The sequence below is a fragment of the Podarcis tiliguerta genome (assembly GCF_965153285.1).
Source record: "Podarcis tiliguerta genome assembly, chromosome: 14".
NCBI lineage: Eukaryota > Metazoa > Chordata > Lepidosauria > Squamata > Lacertidae > Podarcis > Podarcis tiliguerta.
In genome coordinates, this window is record NC_139547.1 from 47,093,137 (window position 1) to 47,107,125 (window position 13,989).

Sequence of the window (13,989 nt, forward strand, 5' to 3'; positions counted from 1 at the left end):
AACCGCCAGAAGGCCCTCGGAGCTGGACCTCAGTGTTCGGGCTGAATGATGGGGGTAGAGATGCTCCTTCAGGTATACAGTGGTACCTTGGGTTACAGACACTTCAGGTTACAGACTCCGCTAACCCAGAAATAGTACCTCGGGTTAAGAACTTTGCTTCAGGATGAGAACAGAAATCGCACAGCGGTTGCGAGGTGGCAGCGGGAGGCTCCATTAGCTAAAGTGGTACCTCAGGTTAAGAACAGTTTCAGGTTAAGAGGCTTTCAAGGTCAGCACCAACACTCAGAATTGCACTCAGAAACGTACTGGGAGCCAATGAAAGCCTTTCAGGACTGGTGTTATATGGTCTCGGTGGCCACTCCCAGCCACCAGTCTAGCTGCCGCATTCTGGATTAGTTGTAGTTTCCGGGTCACCTTCAAAGATAGCCCCACATAGAGCGCATTGCAGTAGTCCAAGCGGGAGATAACCAGAGCATGCACCACTCTGGCGAGACAGTCCGTGGGCAGATAGGGCCTCATCCTGCATACCAGATGGAGCTGGTTGACAGCTGCCCAAGATCTATGCCTCCATGGACAGCTTTGAGTCCACAATGACTCCCAGGCTGCGCACCTGGTTCTTTAGGGGCACAATGCCTCTGCCCTGCTTCCACAGTCAGAGTCAGAAATGCTTCTGAATACCAGTTGTTGGAAACTGCCGGAGGGGAGAGGCCTCCTGTGCTTGGATCCTGCTGGCAGGCTTCTGGTTGGCCACTTTGAGAACAGGAGGCTGGCCTAGATGGGCCACTGGCCTGATCCTGCTTTTCTTATATTCAGCTTTCCGTTTGCAATATGAGGATAACCCATTAGCCTGCAGGATGTTTGCCAGGATGAAGCAGATTTTAAAAATGGAACGCCTGAAATGTGCTAGAAGTAGTGCTTTAAAAAAAAAATGCTTCCAGCCTGGGTTGCCTTGCACAAGGGCAGCTGGAGGTTCTTCTGCAACTCTGGCTCCATACCCTATTCCCTGTCTGAGCACCTCACTCCAATCTGCATGATTCAACTCCCTCTTCCAAGAGGAGGACGATCCATAAATCAGGCGGCAGCTATCAAGACGCCACCCGGGTGTGTGTGCACTTGTTGGTCAATATCTGACAGGTTGCAAAAGGGATGTCAGAAAGGAACGAGCTCCTCGCTTTGCTGGAGGAGCAGATATTTCCCCTTACTTTTTAGGAGGGGAAAAGTGAGTCTTATAGAGCAAAAAATACGGTACTTTATTTTACCTGTCCCGAATCTTCCAGCATTCAGCTTCATTGATTTTGGGAGCGAGGGAGAAAAGGTTTTTTTCTCTCTGCTTTCTCTGTGCTGTGCATTATTTTAAAAAACTTTTGTTTCAACACCGGTCCTCCACTGCGGGCAGCAGGCTAGTTAAGGAGGTGAATGGCAGGCCATGGATCACACAAACACACACAACTCTGATCTCCTGGCTATCTCCCTGTGCTGGAGAGCTACTCAGAACAGCCCGGGGGCTCCTACCTGAGAGTGGGGGAGAAGTTTGGATCAGTTCACACCAAAAGGGAAACCTATCAAATCTACAGTTTCCGAAACAATATGCAAAGTGAAACCCAGCTTTCCTTCAAAATTTGCACATATCTGAATTTTGCAATCTAGTTCTCTGGCCAATGTTAATACAATTACAGAAGTTTGGAGGAAGACCGTGAGTGGAAACAGCATACGAAAATGCACTATAGTGCCGAAAATTGCCTACAATCATATGGACATTAGTAAAAGCTATGTGCAAAAAATGTAGGAAAATTTCAAACTAAAACGCTGGTGAATTTCCATGAGGATTATTTTGTTTTTCAAATGACGAAAGTTGCAAATTTCTGCAGAAATGCGAAGAAATGAATTTAAGATTGGAAAAGGGGGAAACTGAAAGAAACTGGGCTGCTGAGAGTTGCTAGGAGGCCCTTCTATTCCCCTCAAAAGGCTTTGATTCCCAGAGTTCCCTGGGAAGAGGGATTGATTGTGTTAGACACTCTAGGAATTGCTGCTCTGTGAGGGGGGAGTTACGGTGCAACTCTCTGCACCTTTACCAAACTACAGCTCCCAGAATTCTTTGGGGGGAGTTGCAGCTGCTTAAAGTGGCATCAAAGTGCTTTAAATGTCAGGTATAAATGTGTCCTCAGTCAATATGCCCTAAAGCAGCCTTTCTCAACCTGTGGGTCCCCAGATGCTGTTGAACTACAACTCCCATCACCCCTAGCTAGCAAGGCCAGAGCTCAGGGATGATGGGAGTTGTAGTCCAACAACATCTGAGGACCCACAGGTTGAGAACTGCTGCCCTAAAGGGACACAGCTACCCCTTTCCTCACTCTCCCCCCCCCTCTGGGCTTGATCCGTACACCCACCCAGAGGGAGAGTGCATGGCAAGTGGAAGGAGCAGCTCTGTCCCCCTCGCTCGGAGAGAGCAGGCGAGGAAGACACAGCAGCAAGGAACAAGACCAGCTGTGGACCCCTTGCAGAAGTGGGGGGGTCCTTGACAGATACCCAGTGATGCTTCTTAGAATCATAGAATCATAGAATAATGGAGTTGGAAGAGACCACAAGGGCCATCGAGTCCAACCCCCTGCCAAGCAGGAAATACCATCAGAGCACTCCTGACATACGGTTGTCAAGCCTCTGCTTAAAGACCTCCAAAGAAGGAGACTCCACCACACTCCTTGGCAGCAAATTCCACTGTCAAACAGCTCTTACTGTCAGGAAGTTCTTCCTAATGTTTAGGTGGAATCTTCTTTCTTGTCGTTTGGATCCATTGCTCCGTGTCCGCTTCTCTGGAGCAGCAGAAAACAACCTTTCTCCCTCCTCTATGTGACATCCTTTTATATAGTTGAACATGGCTATCATATCACCCCTTAACCTCCTCTTCTCCAGGCTAAACATGCCCAGCTGGTGCCTGCCCTCTCTGAGGCAGCACAAGGGCCCCAAATACCCAGGCGCCCTTGTTTCATGCTCTGTCTGATCTCGTTTCAATCAGGGCAAGGAAACAACGCAAATGGATCTACAACCTGTTCCCTCTCCCCGCCGGAGCTTGCCCTGCCCCACGCCCTCTCCTGCAGCAACTTGGGAGGCATCAAACAAGTCGTCCGGGGCCCTCCCTTCTCTCTCCTCACGAGTCTTCACCCTCACACACAGCAGCCTTTTCCAAGTCAGATCACGCCAGCATTAGGTCACCCAGAAATATGAATGCTGTGCTGTTTTCCCGGGCTGGCTAAAAACCACAAAATCTTTGCTCTGTTATTTTTCCTCATACGTTCCAGCAGTTCCTAATTCCTTAGACATCTGTCCCTGGCCAATTACCTGAACGGCCTCAGCCCAGTATACCTGAAGGAGTGTCTCCACCCCTATTGTTCAGCCCGGCACTGAGGTCCAGCTCCGAGGGCCTTCTGGTGGTTCCCTCCCTACGAGAAGCGAAGTACAGGGAACCAGGCAGAGGGCCTTCTCGGTGGTGGCACCCACCCTGTGGAATGCCCTCCCACCAGATGTCAAGGAAATAAACAATTATCTGACTTCTAGAAGACATCTGAAGGCAGCCCTGTTTAGGGAAGTTTTTAATGTTTGGTGTTTTATTGTGTTTTTAATGTTCTGTTGGAAGCCACCCAGAGTGGCTGGAGAGGCCCAGCCAGATGGGCGGGGTATAAGTAATAAATTATTATTATTAATTATGATGATGATGATGAAGAAGAAGAAGAATAGAATTGTAGAGTTAGAAAGGACTATGAGGGTCATCTAGACCAACCCCCTGCAACGCAGGAATCTTTCACACAACGTGGGGCTCAAACCCACCACCCTGAGATCTCATGCTCTACTGACTGACTGCCCTTTAATTTGTCACTGCTGCTGCCCTTTGGGGAAGTCTTGTCCAAACTATCAGAGTCGCCAGTTTTCAGGGTTTAAACCAGGCTTCCTCGACCTCGGCCCTCCAGATGTTTTGAGACTACAATTCCCATCATCCCTGACCACTGGGTCCTGCTAGCTAGGGATCATGGGAGCTGTAGGCCAAAAACATCTGGAGGGCCGAGGTTGAGGAAGCCTAGTTAAAAACATTCTTCAGGGGCTGCAGAAAAAAAGAGCACTCCTGGATCAAATCAAGGAGTGCTGTCTGATACTCCAGAATCCAGATTCTTGCAGTGGCCTGGCTGATGCTGATAGACAGGCTACAAGCAGAACATTAATACAATAGACCTCTCTTCACATGCAAACGCCTTCAACTGGTATTCAGAAACATATCGCTGCCCCATTCATGTCATACATTTAAACTACAACGCCACTTTAAACAGCTGTGGCTTCCCCCAAAGCATTCTGGGAGCTTTAGTTTATTGAGGGTGCTGGGAGTTGTTTGCAGGCCCCTATTCCCCTCCCAGAACTTTAATTCCCAAAGTTCCCTGCAGAGAGCGATCAAGTGCGCTCTGGGAAATGTAGTTCTGTCAGTGGAAAGAACAACAACTCTTTCAATCAAAACAAAAGCAGCAATGAACTAAAAACAGATGGAAACACAAGCCCGCTTTCTAAATGTATGCATAGGCTTGTCTAAAGAAAAGTGTTTTAGTAGGCGCCGAAAAGAGCACAGGGGAGGCGGCTACCTGGTGTCAAGAGTCGGGGAGTTCCAGAGTTTAGATACACTAAATGGTCGATGAGGAACGGGTATAATGGGGCACTTGTAACGGGATCAGTTCCACCCATCAAAGCAGCCATGTGGGTATATTTGGGGCAAGGCAATCTCGCAGGTAAACCTGTCCCAAGTTGTTAAGGACTTTCTATTCTAATAGCAACCCTTTGAACATGGCCTGGTAGCAAATCGGTACCGAGTGCAGATCTTGGAGCCTCCTTCGAAACACACAAGCGCTTGTGCAACCCCAGTGTTGCTGTTGCTTACGGAGCTCAGTTCCTGTTCTCAATTCACACACCTGGACCACATCAGAGGCAGCGGGACGGGGTGAGACCTTACATTCTTTGCAGGATTACGGGCTGCTCTGGCATAACCCAAGCGCAGCACACACCTCGCCCCTTCTTGGCATGGCAATGCCCCGGGGCTGAGGCCCAGAAGGCTGACCTACTTGAGCCTCTTGCCTTGCGATGCTGAGAACAGTTCTGACATTTAAAGGCACCGCCAGTTCCACAGGGCCATCAAAGGGGGGGAAAGCGACGGAACAAGGAGTCTTGCAGCCTTGAAGAGCAGCTGCAGAGGAGCCTTGTTGCTTAAGTCAGGGAGCAACGTGACTTTTACCGGGCAACCAAACCAAGCCTGATCCCATAAGCTGCTGCTATCCGAGAGGTACGCCACCCTGCAGTTCCCCCTTCCGGCCAGAGCTCTGCGGTGGCGCCAGAGTCTAGCGCCGCTCCAGCCCCGGGTTCAAGAGCCGCTGTGAGACTGCCACCAAGTGGCCAGAGCAGGCAGCTGCAGGGAGGCTGGCGAGAAAGCCTCTGCATTGGCCAAAGCAAGTCATGTGACTCTCTCCAACGCCCTATAAAAGCATGCTTGCCAGTGTTGCATATAGTTCCCTGTGAGAGAGAGCCATTGCTTCATTTCAGAAAACCACAGCTGGATTAGACCAAAGGTCCAGGGGTGGGGCAGGAGCCAGGTCCTTCCAGGCAATCCACAGATGAGGCAAAGGCAGGGCAGCAGCCTTCCTCTGCCACTGTTTCTTCCCCCACCCCTGTAAACAGCTGTTATTCAGAGCAAGACTGCCCTTGCACATGGAGGTTCAGCTTCACTGCGGACCAAAAGGGCGCCAAATCAATTGTTGAACAGAGACTTGTGGAGACAGATTTCCAAGAGCTTCAAGGGACCATGTGGAGACCCTGCTCCCCACTTTGGTCACCGGGGTTACCATGCCACACTCAGGATCATTCCTTTTGTTGTATAGTCATTTAGTCGTGTCCGACTCTTCGTGACCCCCTGGACCAGAGCACGCCAGGCACTCCTGTCTTCCACTGCCTCCCACAGTTTGGTCAGACTCATGCTGGTAGCTTCGAGAACGCTGTCCCACCATCTTGTCCTCTTGCGTCCCCTTCTCCTTGTGCCCTCCATCTTTCCCAGCATCAGGGTCTTTTCCAGGAAGTCTTCTCTTCTCATGAGGTGGCCAAAGACTTGGAGCCTCAACTTCACGATCTGTCCTTCCAGTGAGCACTCAGGGCTGATTTCCTTCAGAATGGATAGGTTTGATCTTCTTGCAGTCCATGGGACTCTCAAGAGTCTCCTCCAGCACCAGAATTCAAAAGCATCAATTCTTCGGCGACCAGCCTTCTTTATGGTCCAGCTCTCACTTCCATACATCACTACTGGGAAAACCATAGCTTAACTATACGGACCTTTGTCGGCAAGGTGATGCCTCTGCTTTTTAAGATGCTGTCTAGGTTTGTCATTGCTTTTCTCCCAAGAGGCAGGCGTCTTTTAATTTGGTGGCTGCTGTCACCATCTGCAGTGATCATGGAGCCCATGAGTCTGCAGTGTTCATTGATCGTTCCTAAGTATGCCATCTCACCAGACAGCCCAGCTCCCTCAGGCAGCCCTCCCAGTGTTGCTAGACTACAACTCCCATCATCACAGGCCATTGGCCATGCTAGCTGGGTCTGATGGGAACTGGAATCCCTCAATCTCTGGAGGACCAGGGGGGTCTCTATTCCCTGAGACACATCCCTCTCATCTCGCCTTTCCCCCCTGCTTGACAAGAGTCAAATTTGGCAAGCTGCAATGGCAGGTGAAAGCAAAGCTTTCATAATTACTTAGAGAGGGCGGAGGATGTTTAAGGTGTTGGCAGCCATCTGCATCCCATTAAAGAAACCATCATCATTCCTCTTCTTGGAATACCAAAACACGGCCCCTCCAGCTTCCTCTCGTATAATTCAGCAGGGACGGACAGGCGAGGGAGCTTGTTAAGATGGCTTCTCAGCACAACAACAGCCTCGTTTCGAAAATAAATCTAGGGGGAGAAGGAGAAGCAGGCCTGGCCCCTTCATAAAAGAAAAATAGCAGCTATAAAAAGCCTTTGAAGTCCGTCTCAACAGCTCCCGGGAGGAGGAACATCGGTTGCTTGCGTTCGTCAGTGAAAACCTTACACTTATTTGGGGCTGGCAGCAGAAGCAAGACTTCTAAGGTGGGGTGAGATTTTTACCCATCCTTTCCGGGAAAGTTATCTTTGAACTGCTCCAAAGGAAGACTTTTAAATCAAAGCACGCAGGGTTCCAATTCCCCGTCTTATCGGAATAATAGTAAAAACTTTCCAGCTCTGCCTCTCTGTAAGCGAGGCTGAGTGGTGTTGGAATAGGGCCTGGTAGAGAGACCAGGATTCTCATCCCCACTCAGCCATGAAGCTCACTTGGTTAACTCTTGGGCCAGCCCCTGTCTCCCTCCCCATGACTTCCCCGGGGGTGTCTCCTAGGTCTCAGGTCTGGGCCCTGAAAACACAGACCCTTGTTTTCCAGGGACAAACCCAGATTTACAGAAGCCGTCCCAGTTTCTGATTTGATCCCAGAACATCCCGCTTTCCCTTAAAGGTAAAGGTAAAGGGACCCCTGACCATTAGGTCCAGTCGTGGCTGACTCTGGGGTTACAGTGCTCATCTTGCTTTATTGGCCGGGTCATGTGGCCAGCATGACTAAGCCCCTTCTGGCGAACCAGAGCAGCGCACAGAAACACCGTTTACCTTCCCACCGGAGCGGTACCTATTTATCTACTTGCACTTTGACGTGCTTTCAAACTGCTAGGTTTGCAGGAGCAACGGGAGCTCACCCCGCCGCAGGGATTCGAACCGCCAACCTTCTGATCAGCAAGCCCTAGGCTCTGTGGTTTAACCCACAGTGCCACTGGCGTGCCCCGCTTTCCCTTAGGATGTCCCTATTTCCATCGGATAAATGTGGGAGGGTATGGAGTTATGCAACCCCTGAGCCAAGGAGATAAATAACTATACAAATTTTAGAAGACATTTGAAGTCAGCCCTGTATAGGGAAGGTTTTTTTTTTTAATGTTTAATAGTTTGTTATGTTTTTATATATGTTGGAAGCCACCCAGAGTGGCTGGGGCAACCCAGTCAGATGGGTGGGGTATAAATATGATTATGATTATGGAACAGGGTGTCTCTATTTTCATTGGAGAAATGTTGGAGGGTATGCTCAGGATCTGGGAAGCTCCCGACCTGACAACCCTATCGATGGGGCATTTGAAAACTGGTAAGGTAAAGGTAAAGGTACCCCTGCCCATATGGGCTAGTCTTGCCAGACTCTAGGGTTGTGCGCTCATCTCACTCTATAGGCCAGGAGCCAGCGCTGTCCGAAGACACTTCCGGGTCACGTGGCCAGCATGACAAGCTGCATCTGGCGAGCCAGCACAGCACACGGAACGCCGTTTACCTTCCCGCTGGTAAGCGGTCCCTATTTATCTATTTGAACCCGAGGGTGCTTTCGAACTGCTAGGTTGGCAGGCGCTGGGACTGAACGACAGGGATTCGAACCGCCGACCTTTTGATCGGCAAGTCCTAGGTGCTGAGGCTTTAACCCACAGCGCCACCCGTGTCCCAACAATATTTGGACAGCCACAGGTGGTGACTGAAAGCCAGTGTGGTGTAGTGCTTAAGAGCGGTAGTCTCGTAATCTGGGGAACCGGGTTCGATTCCCCGCTCCTCCACATGCAGCTGCTGGGTGACCTTGGGCCAGTCACACTTCTCTGAAGTCTCTCAGCCTCACTTACTTCACAGAGTGTTTGTTGTGGGGGAGGAAGGGAAAGGAGAATGTTAGCCGCTTTGAGACTCCTTAAAGGGAGTGAAAGGCGGGATATCAAATCCAAACTCTTCCTCTTCTTCTTCTTCCCCCTCCCCTGTTGTAGAGGGACCAAGATACCCAAAGGAACATCTTGCCCCTCTATTAACCCTGACCGTCTCCATGCTTGGAAAAGCCTCTCCCGTTGGCTTGGGTCCATTTCTCCCAGCTGCCTCCCAAGCACCCGACCTCTGCAGGTGCTTACCGTCAGCAAAATACCTGGCCTGAATAAATTGCCCCACCTCTTCACACCATCCCGCGTGTCTGCAGACATTCATCTCAATAACTCGCTGTCAACAAAGATTATCCAAATCTCCCGTGAAGGGGGTGAGATGCTCGCTTAATCTCCCGGACCGGACCAGTCACTCCGTGGCTGAATAGGGAGTGACTCAGAGAGCTGTTGCAATGCAATTAAAGAACAGGGACCAGCCTTGGCAAGGCGGCCGCAAGACGGCATGTCCTTTTGGGGAACTGAGAAAGATCCAGCGAGGGGCGTGGGGATAACAATGGACGGGAGTCTGCAAGTCACACCTAGGTGTGACGGGGGAGCCCAAGATGACAACAGAAGTTTGAATGTACATTGCAAGAATCTACAGCAGCAAAGGGATGAAAGTGGATAGTTCAGAGCGTCCTTATTTTTTAGATGTGTTGTTTCACACATTAAACAGGGGTGAGGAAGCTCAGGGCCAGGGGCCAAATATGACCTCCTTGGCCTCTACATTTTGCACTTACCGTATTTTTTGCTCTATAAGACTCACTTTTTCCCTCCTAAAAAGTAAGGGGAAATGTGTGTGCGTCTTATGGAGCGAATGCAGGCTGCACAGCTATCCCAGAAGCCAGAACAGCAAGAGGGATTGCTGCTTTCACTGCTTAGTGATCCCTCTCGCTCTTCTGGCTTCTGAGATTCAGGGTTTTTTTCTTGTTTTCCTCCTCCAAAAACTAGGTGCGTCTTGTGGTCTGGTGCGTCTTATAAGGCGAAAAATACGGTATATTTCTCCCCAGGCTCCACCTCCTCCATCACTTCCCCTCCAGGCCACACCTCTCACACAAGAGACAATGTGGCCTAATGGTTAGAGCAGGCACCCCCAAACTCAGCCCTCCGGGTGTTTTGGGACTACAACACCCATCATCCCTAGCTAACAGGACCAGTGGTCAGGGATGATGGGAGTTGTAGTTCCAAAACATCTGGAAGGCCGAGTTTGGGGGTGCCTGGGTGAGAGTGTCAGACCAGGACCTGGGAGATCAGGGTTCAAATCCCCACCCAGCCATAAAGCTCACTGAGTGACCTTGGGGCAGTCGCCATCTCTTAGCATGACCTGCCTCACAGGGTTGTGTCGTGAGGATAAAATGAGGAGGAGGAAACCCATGAACACCACCTTGAGATCCTTGGGAGATAACGGTGGTATATAAATGTAATACAGTGGTACCTCGGGTTAAGAACTTAATTTGTTCTGAGGTCCGTTCTTAACCTGAGATACCATTTTAGCTAATGGGGCCTCCTGCTGCTGCCTCGCTGCTGGAGCACGATTTCTGTTCTCATCCTGAAGCAAAGTTCTTAACCCGAGGTATTATTTCTGGGTTAGCGGAGTATGTAACCTGAAGTGTCTGTAACCTGAGGTACCACTGTAATAAATAAACAAGGATTCATCTGGTCACAACCTTTTACACTGCTTTGCCAATTTGGCCTGGAGCCAAGATTGAGTGATGCAGAAACATAATATATAATTATTATTGTTATTATTATTATTATTATTTGAATTTGAATTCTGGTGCTGGAGGAGACTCTTGAGAGTCCCATGGACTGCAAGAAGATCAAACCTATCCATTCTGAAGGAAATCAGCCCTGAGTGCTCACTGGAAGGACAGATCCTGAAGCTGAGGCTCCAATACTTTGGCCACCTCATGAGAAGAGAAGACTGTCTGGAAAAGATCCTGATGTTGGGAAAGATGGAGGGCACAAGGAGAAGGGGACGACAGAGGACGAGATGGTTGGACAGTGTTTGCGAAGCAACAAACATGAGTCTGACCAAACTGCAGGAGGCAGTGGAAGACAGGAGTGCCTGGCATGCTCTGGTCCAGGGCGTCACGAAGAGTCGGACACGACTAAACGACTAAACAACAACATTATTATTACTATGATGATGATGATGATGATGAAGAAGAAGCCATTTGGGCTATTAGGTTAGATCTGCAAGGTTTTGGTATGCCCACATTTATTCTGACTCCTGAGCAAGAGCTACACAGAGGTGACAAATGCTCATACCAGACAAGGACGATTCAGTCCTTGGACTGGGCACTGTGTCCCCTTAGGGAACCAACCTGGTTGTTGAGAACCTGGTTCTCCATTCAGATCTTCTCAGTAATCTAATTAGCCTTCCTTTTCCCAATTAAACACTTCCTCCCAGGAAGTACCTTATTAGATGCGGCGTGATCAAGACGCTCAGCCACTTTACAACTAATTAATTATACCTGCTGTGTCCATCAGAACCTCTTGCTGTGACCTTCTTACACCGTAAATTCTTCTCCCAAGTTTGGTCCAAGAAACCCCCACAGTGGCATTTCCTATCTTCACCATTAAGCAGGCCGCAAGGAGGTGCTGTCAATCAGCTGTTCACTGACACCTGGCCACTTCCCCAAGTCCTGCCAATGACCAGCTGATCGCCAGCGCTTGCAAAGCACAGTGCGATTAGATTTCAAACCGCACAGGTCACCTGACTTCACTGTAATGTCATGTGACTGGCAGGTGAACAGCCCTAACCAGCTTTCAAAGCTGGCCCCTTGGGAGTGGGAGGGCAGCTAAGGATCTAAGTCCACCAGCTGAATCTCATTCCTCACCCGATCTATTAAGTGGGATTCAGAGGTAGACTTCCTCTGAGGCTGGAGGTTCGAAAAAGCCATCATAGTAACCATTAATCAACCTCCCCTCCTTGTACCATATTATACGAGATAATAATAAGGTCATTCATTATATATACTTATTCCAAACAGCAATAATTGTCCCCATAACAACATGACTCAGCTGAAGTTTATTGCTTTTAAAATTGGCCTATAAAGAAACATTACGCTCGTTTAATTCCCACTGTTTTCGACGAGGAAAGTTAAGCATGAACTTCAACCCTTAACTCAATGGGATGTAAAAGGGCTTAATTTCGTCCTGATCGTGCTTCGTATATTTAAGCCTCCTCTTAGAGAACAGATCTGTTGTCCAAAGGTTTTTCTGGGAAACAAGCAAGGGTGTGCCGGTGTCAAACAGACGGAGGCAGAATAATATTCAGCAAAAGAAAACAGGCCACAGGAAGCTCAGGGTCGGGACAGCAACTTGACCAACAGTGCCTCCTGCTGACGAGAGAGCTATATGACCCCTGAACCATCATCTGAGATAGGTAGGTCAGATTAGGTCCCAGTGACCCATTGGGAAGGTCACAGGCAGAGGCCATTACTCTACCTTGCAATATGGACATCTGGGATCAAGCCTGGGATCCATGTTTATTTTATTTTTTAGTTTCCTAGCCTGCTTGCTAAAAAGGCACTATTCCAAAAGCAGTGTCCAAACGCACATCAAAACAGTAATCAAATATAATTTCAAACCACAGAATCACAGAGTTCGAAGGGCCCGCAAAGGCCCTCTAGTCCAGCCCCTTGCAATGCAGAAATCTTCTGCCCAAAGTTGGCTCTCGAACCCAAAACCCTGAGATTAAGAGTCTCATGCTTTATCAACTGGGCTACCAAGCCATTTAAAAACACAGGAGGCTAATCTCTCTTTTTTTAATCCCAGAGGTTCGCAAGCCAGGGGTGCCCCCCCCCACATTCTACACACCTTCCTCTCCCCCCACTTCCTCAGCAGATCTGTGCGGATTTGCTAAATAGAGGTTACTGCCCCGTCCCCAATTTTGCATCGGGTAATTGGCATCACCTTGCCGACAAAGGTCCATATAGTTAAGCTATGGTTTTCTCAGTAGTGATGTATGGAAGTGAGAGCTGGACCATCAAGAAGGCTGATCGCCGAAGTTATGGTGTTGAGTTTGAGTTATGGTGCTGGAGGAGACTCTTGAGAATCCCATGGACTGCAAGAAGATCAAACCTATCCATTCTGAAGGAAATCAGCCCTGAGTGCTCACTGGAAGGACAGATCCTGAAGCTGAGGCTCCAAGACTTTGGCCACCTCATGAGAAGAGAAGGCTCCCTGGAAAAGACCCTGATGTTGGGAAAGATGGAGGGCACAAGGAGAAGGGGACGACAGAGGACGAGATGGTGGGACAGTGTTCTCAAAGCAAGCAGCATGAGTTTGACCAAACTGCGGGAGGCAGTGGAAGACAGGAGTGCCTGGCGTGCTCTGGTCCAGGGGGTCACGAAGAGTCGGACACGACTAAACAACTAAACAACAACAACTGGCATCTTCCTTGGGGGCTGAGCAGGGCAGAGAGGTTTAAACACCCCAGAACGGTTGTCTACTTCATTTATTGGTTTTATTTATATTTTTGACCCCGCCCCGCCATATTTGAGAGGCATTATTTCGCTGGCTAGCAGCCACTCACCGATATCTTGGTGAAGATGGAAAGCAGGAGAGACAGGGATGAGAGGTATATCCGAATTCTCTCCCCGCCAAAACGCTTCTGGAGGTATTCTGGCATGGTGACAATCTGTTCGGAGGAAGGGAAAGGAAGGGAAAGAATCAAACACCAGTGTTATAATTCGGGGTGGGGAAAATGGCAGCTCCGTTCAGATTTTAACGTGAGCCTAGCCCAATTTTCACTTTGCATGCAAACCAAAACACAGCATAATTTGCACTTTTCCGAATTTTGTGCTGCTTGTCTCCAGCCAAATAATGTGTACAAAAAAGTACATCTTAGCGAAAAGTGTGGATAAGAATGCCTATATTGGGGGGGGGGGCAGATGTTGGGTAAAGGAATACATTTTTCTTATCTCATTTGATATTAGGCCTCTGGCTCTTTTGAAAAACGAATCTTGAATAATTTTTTCAGCTCCTCATATACCTCGTTCCAAAATTTCCTTACAATTTTACATCCCCACCATGTGTGATAAAAGGTTCCCACCTCCCTCTTCCATCTCCAGCATAAGTTTGACTGCTTTTTGTAAATCTTAGTCAATTTTTCCAGAGTGAGGTACCAGCAGTAAAATCATGTTCTCTTTTATTGTATAACAGGTTGTGAAATTGAAATCCACCTTCCACAAGCTTTC

At 49.0% G+C, this 13,989-nt stretch overlaps 2 protein-coding genes across 2 annotated transcripts in view; one reads left to right on the forward strand and one right to left on the reverse strand.

The window, feature by feature from the left end:
- LOC310664458 (uncharacterized protein) overlaps window positions 1–13,989 on the forward strand; it is a 541,032-nt gene that overhangs the window by 124,853 nt on the left and 402,190 nt on the right. The window lies entirely within an intron of this gene.
- Window positions 1–13,989, reverse strand: part of SLC5A10 (solute carrier family 5 member 10) — a 118,020-nt gene that overhangs the window by 98,134 nt on the left and 5,897 nt on the right. The window contains exon 5 of the mRNA XM_083413536.1: window positions 13,326–13,430. Within this exon, the coding sequence (XP_083269662.1) occupies window positions 13,326–13,430 (105 nt within the window). The remainder of the gene's footprint in view (window positions 1–13,325; window positions 13,431–13,989) is intronic.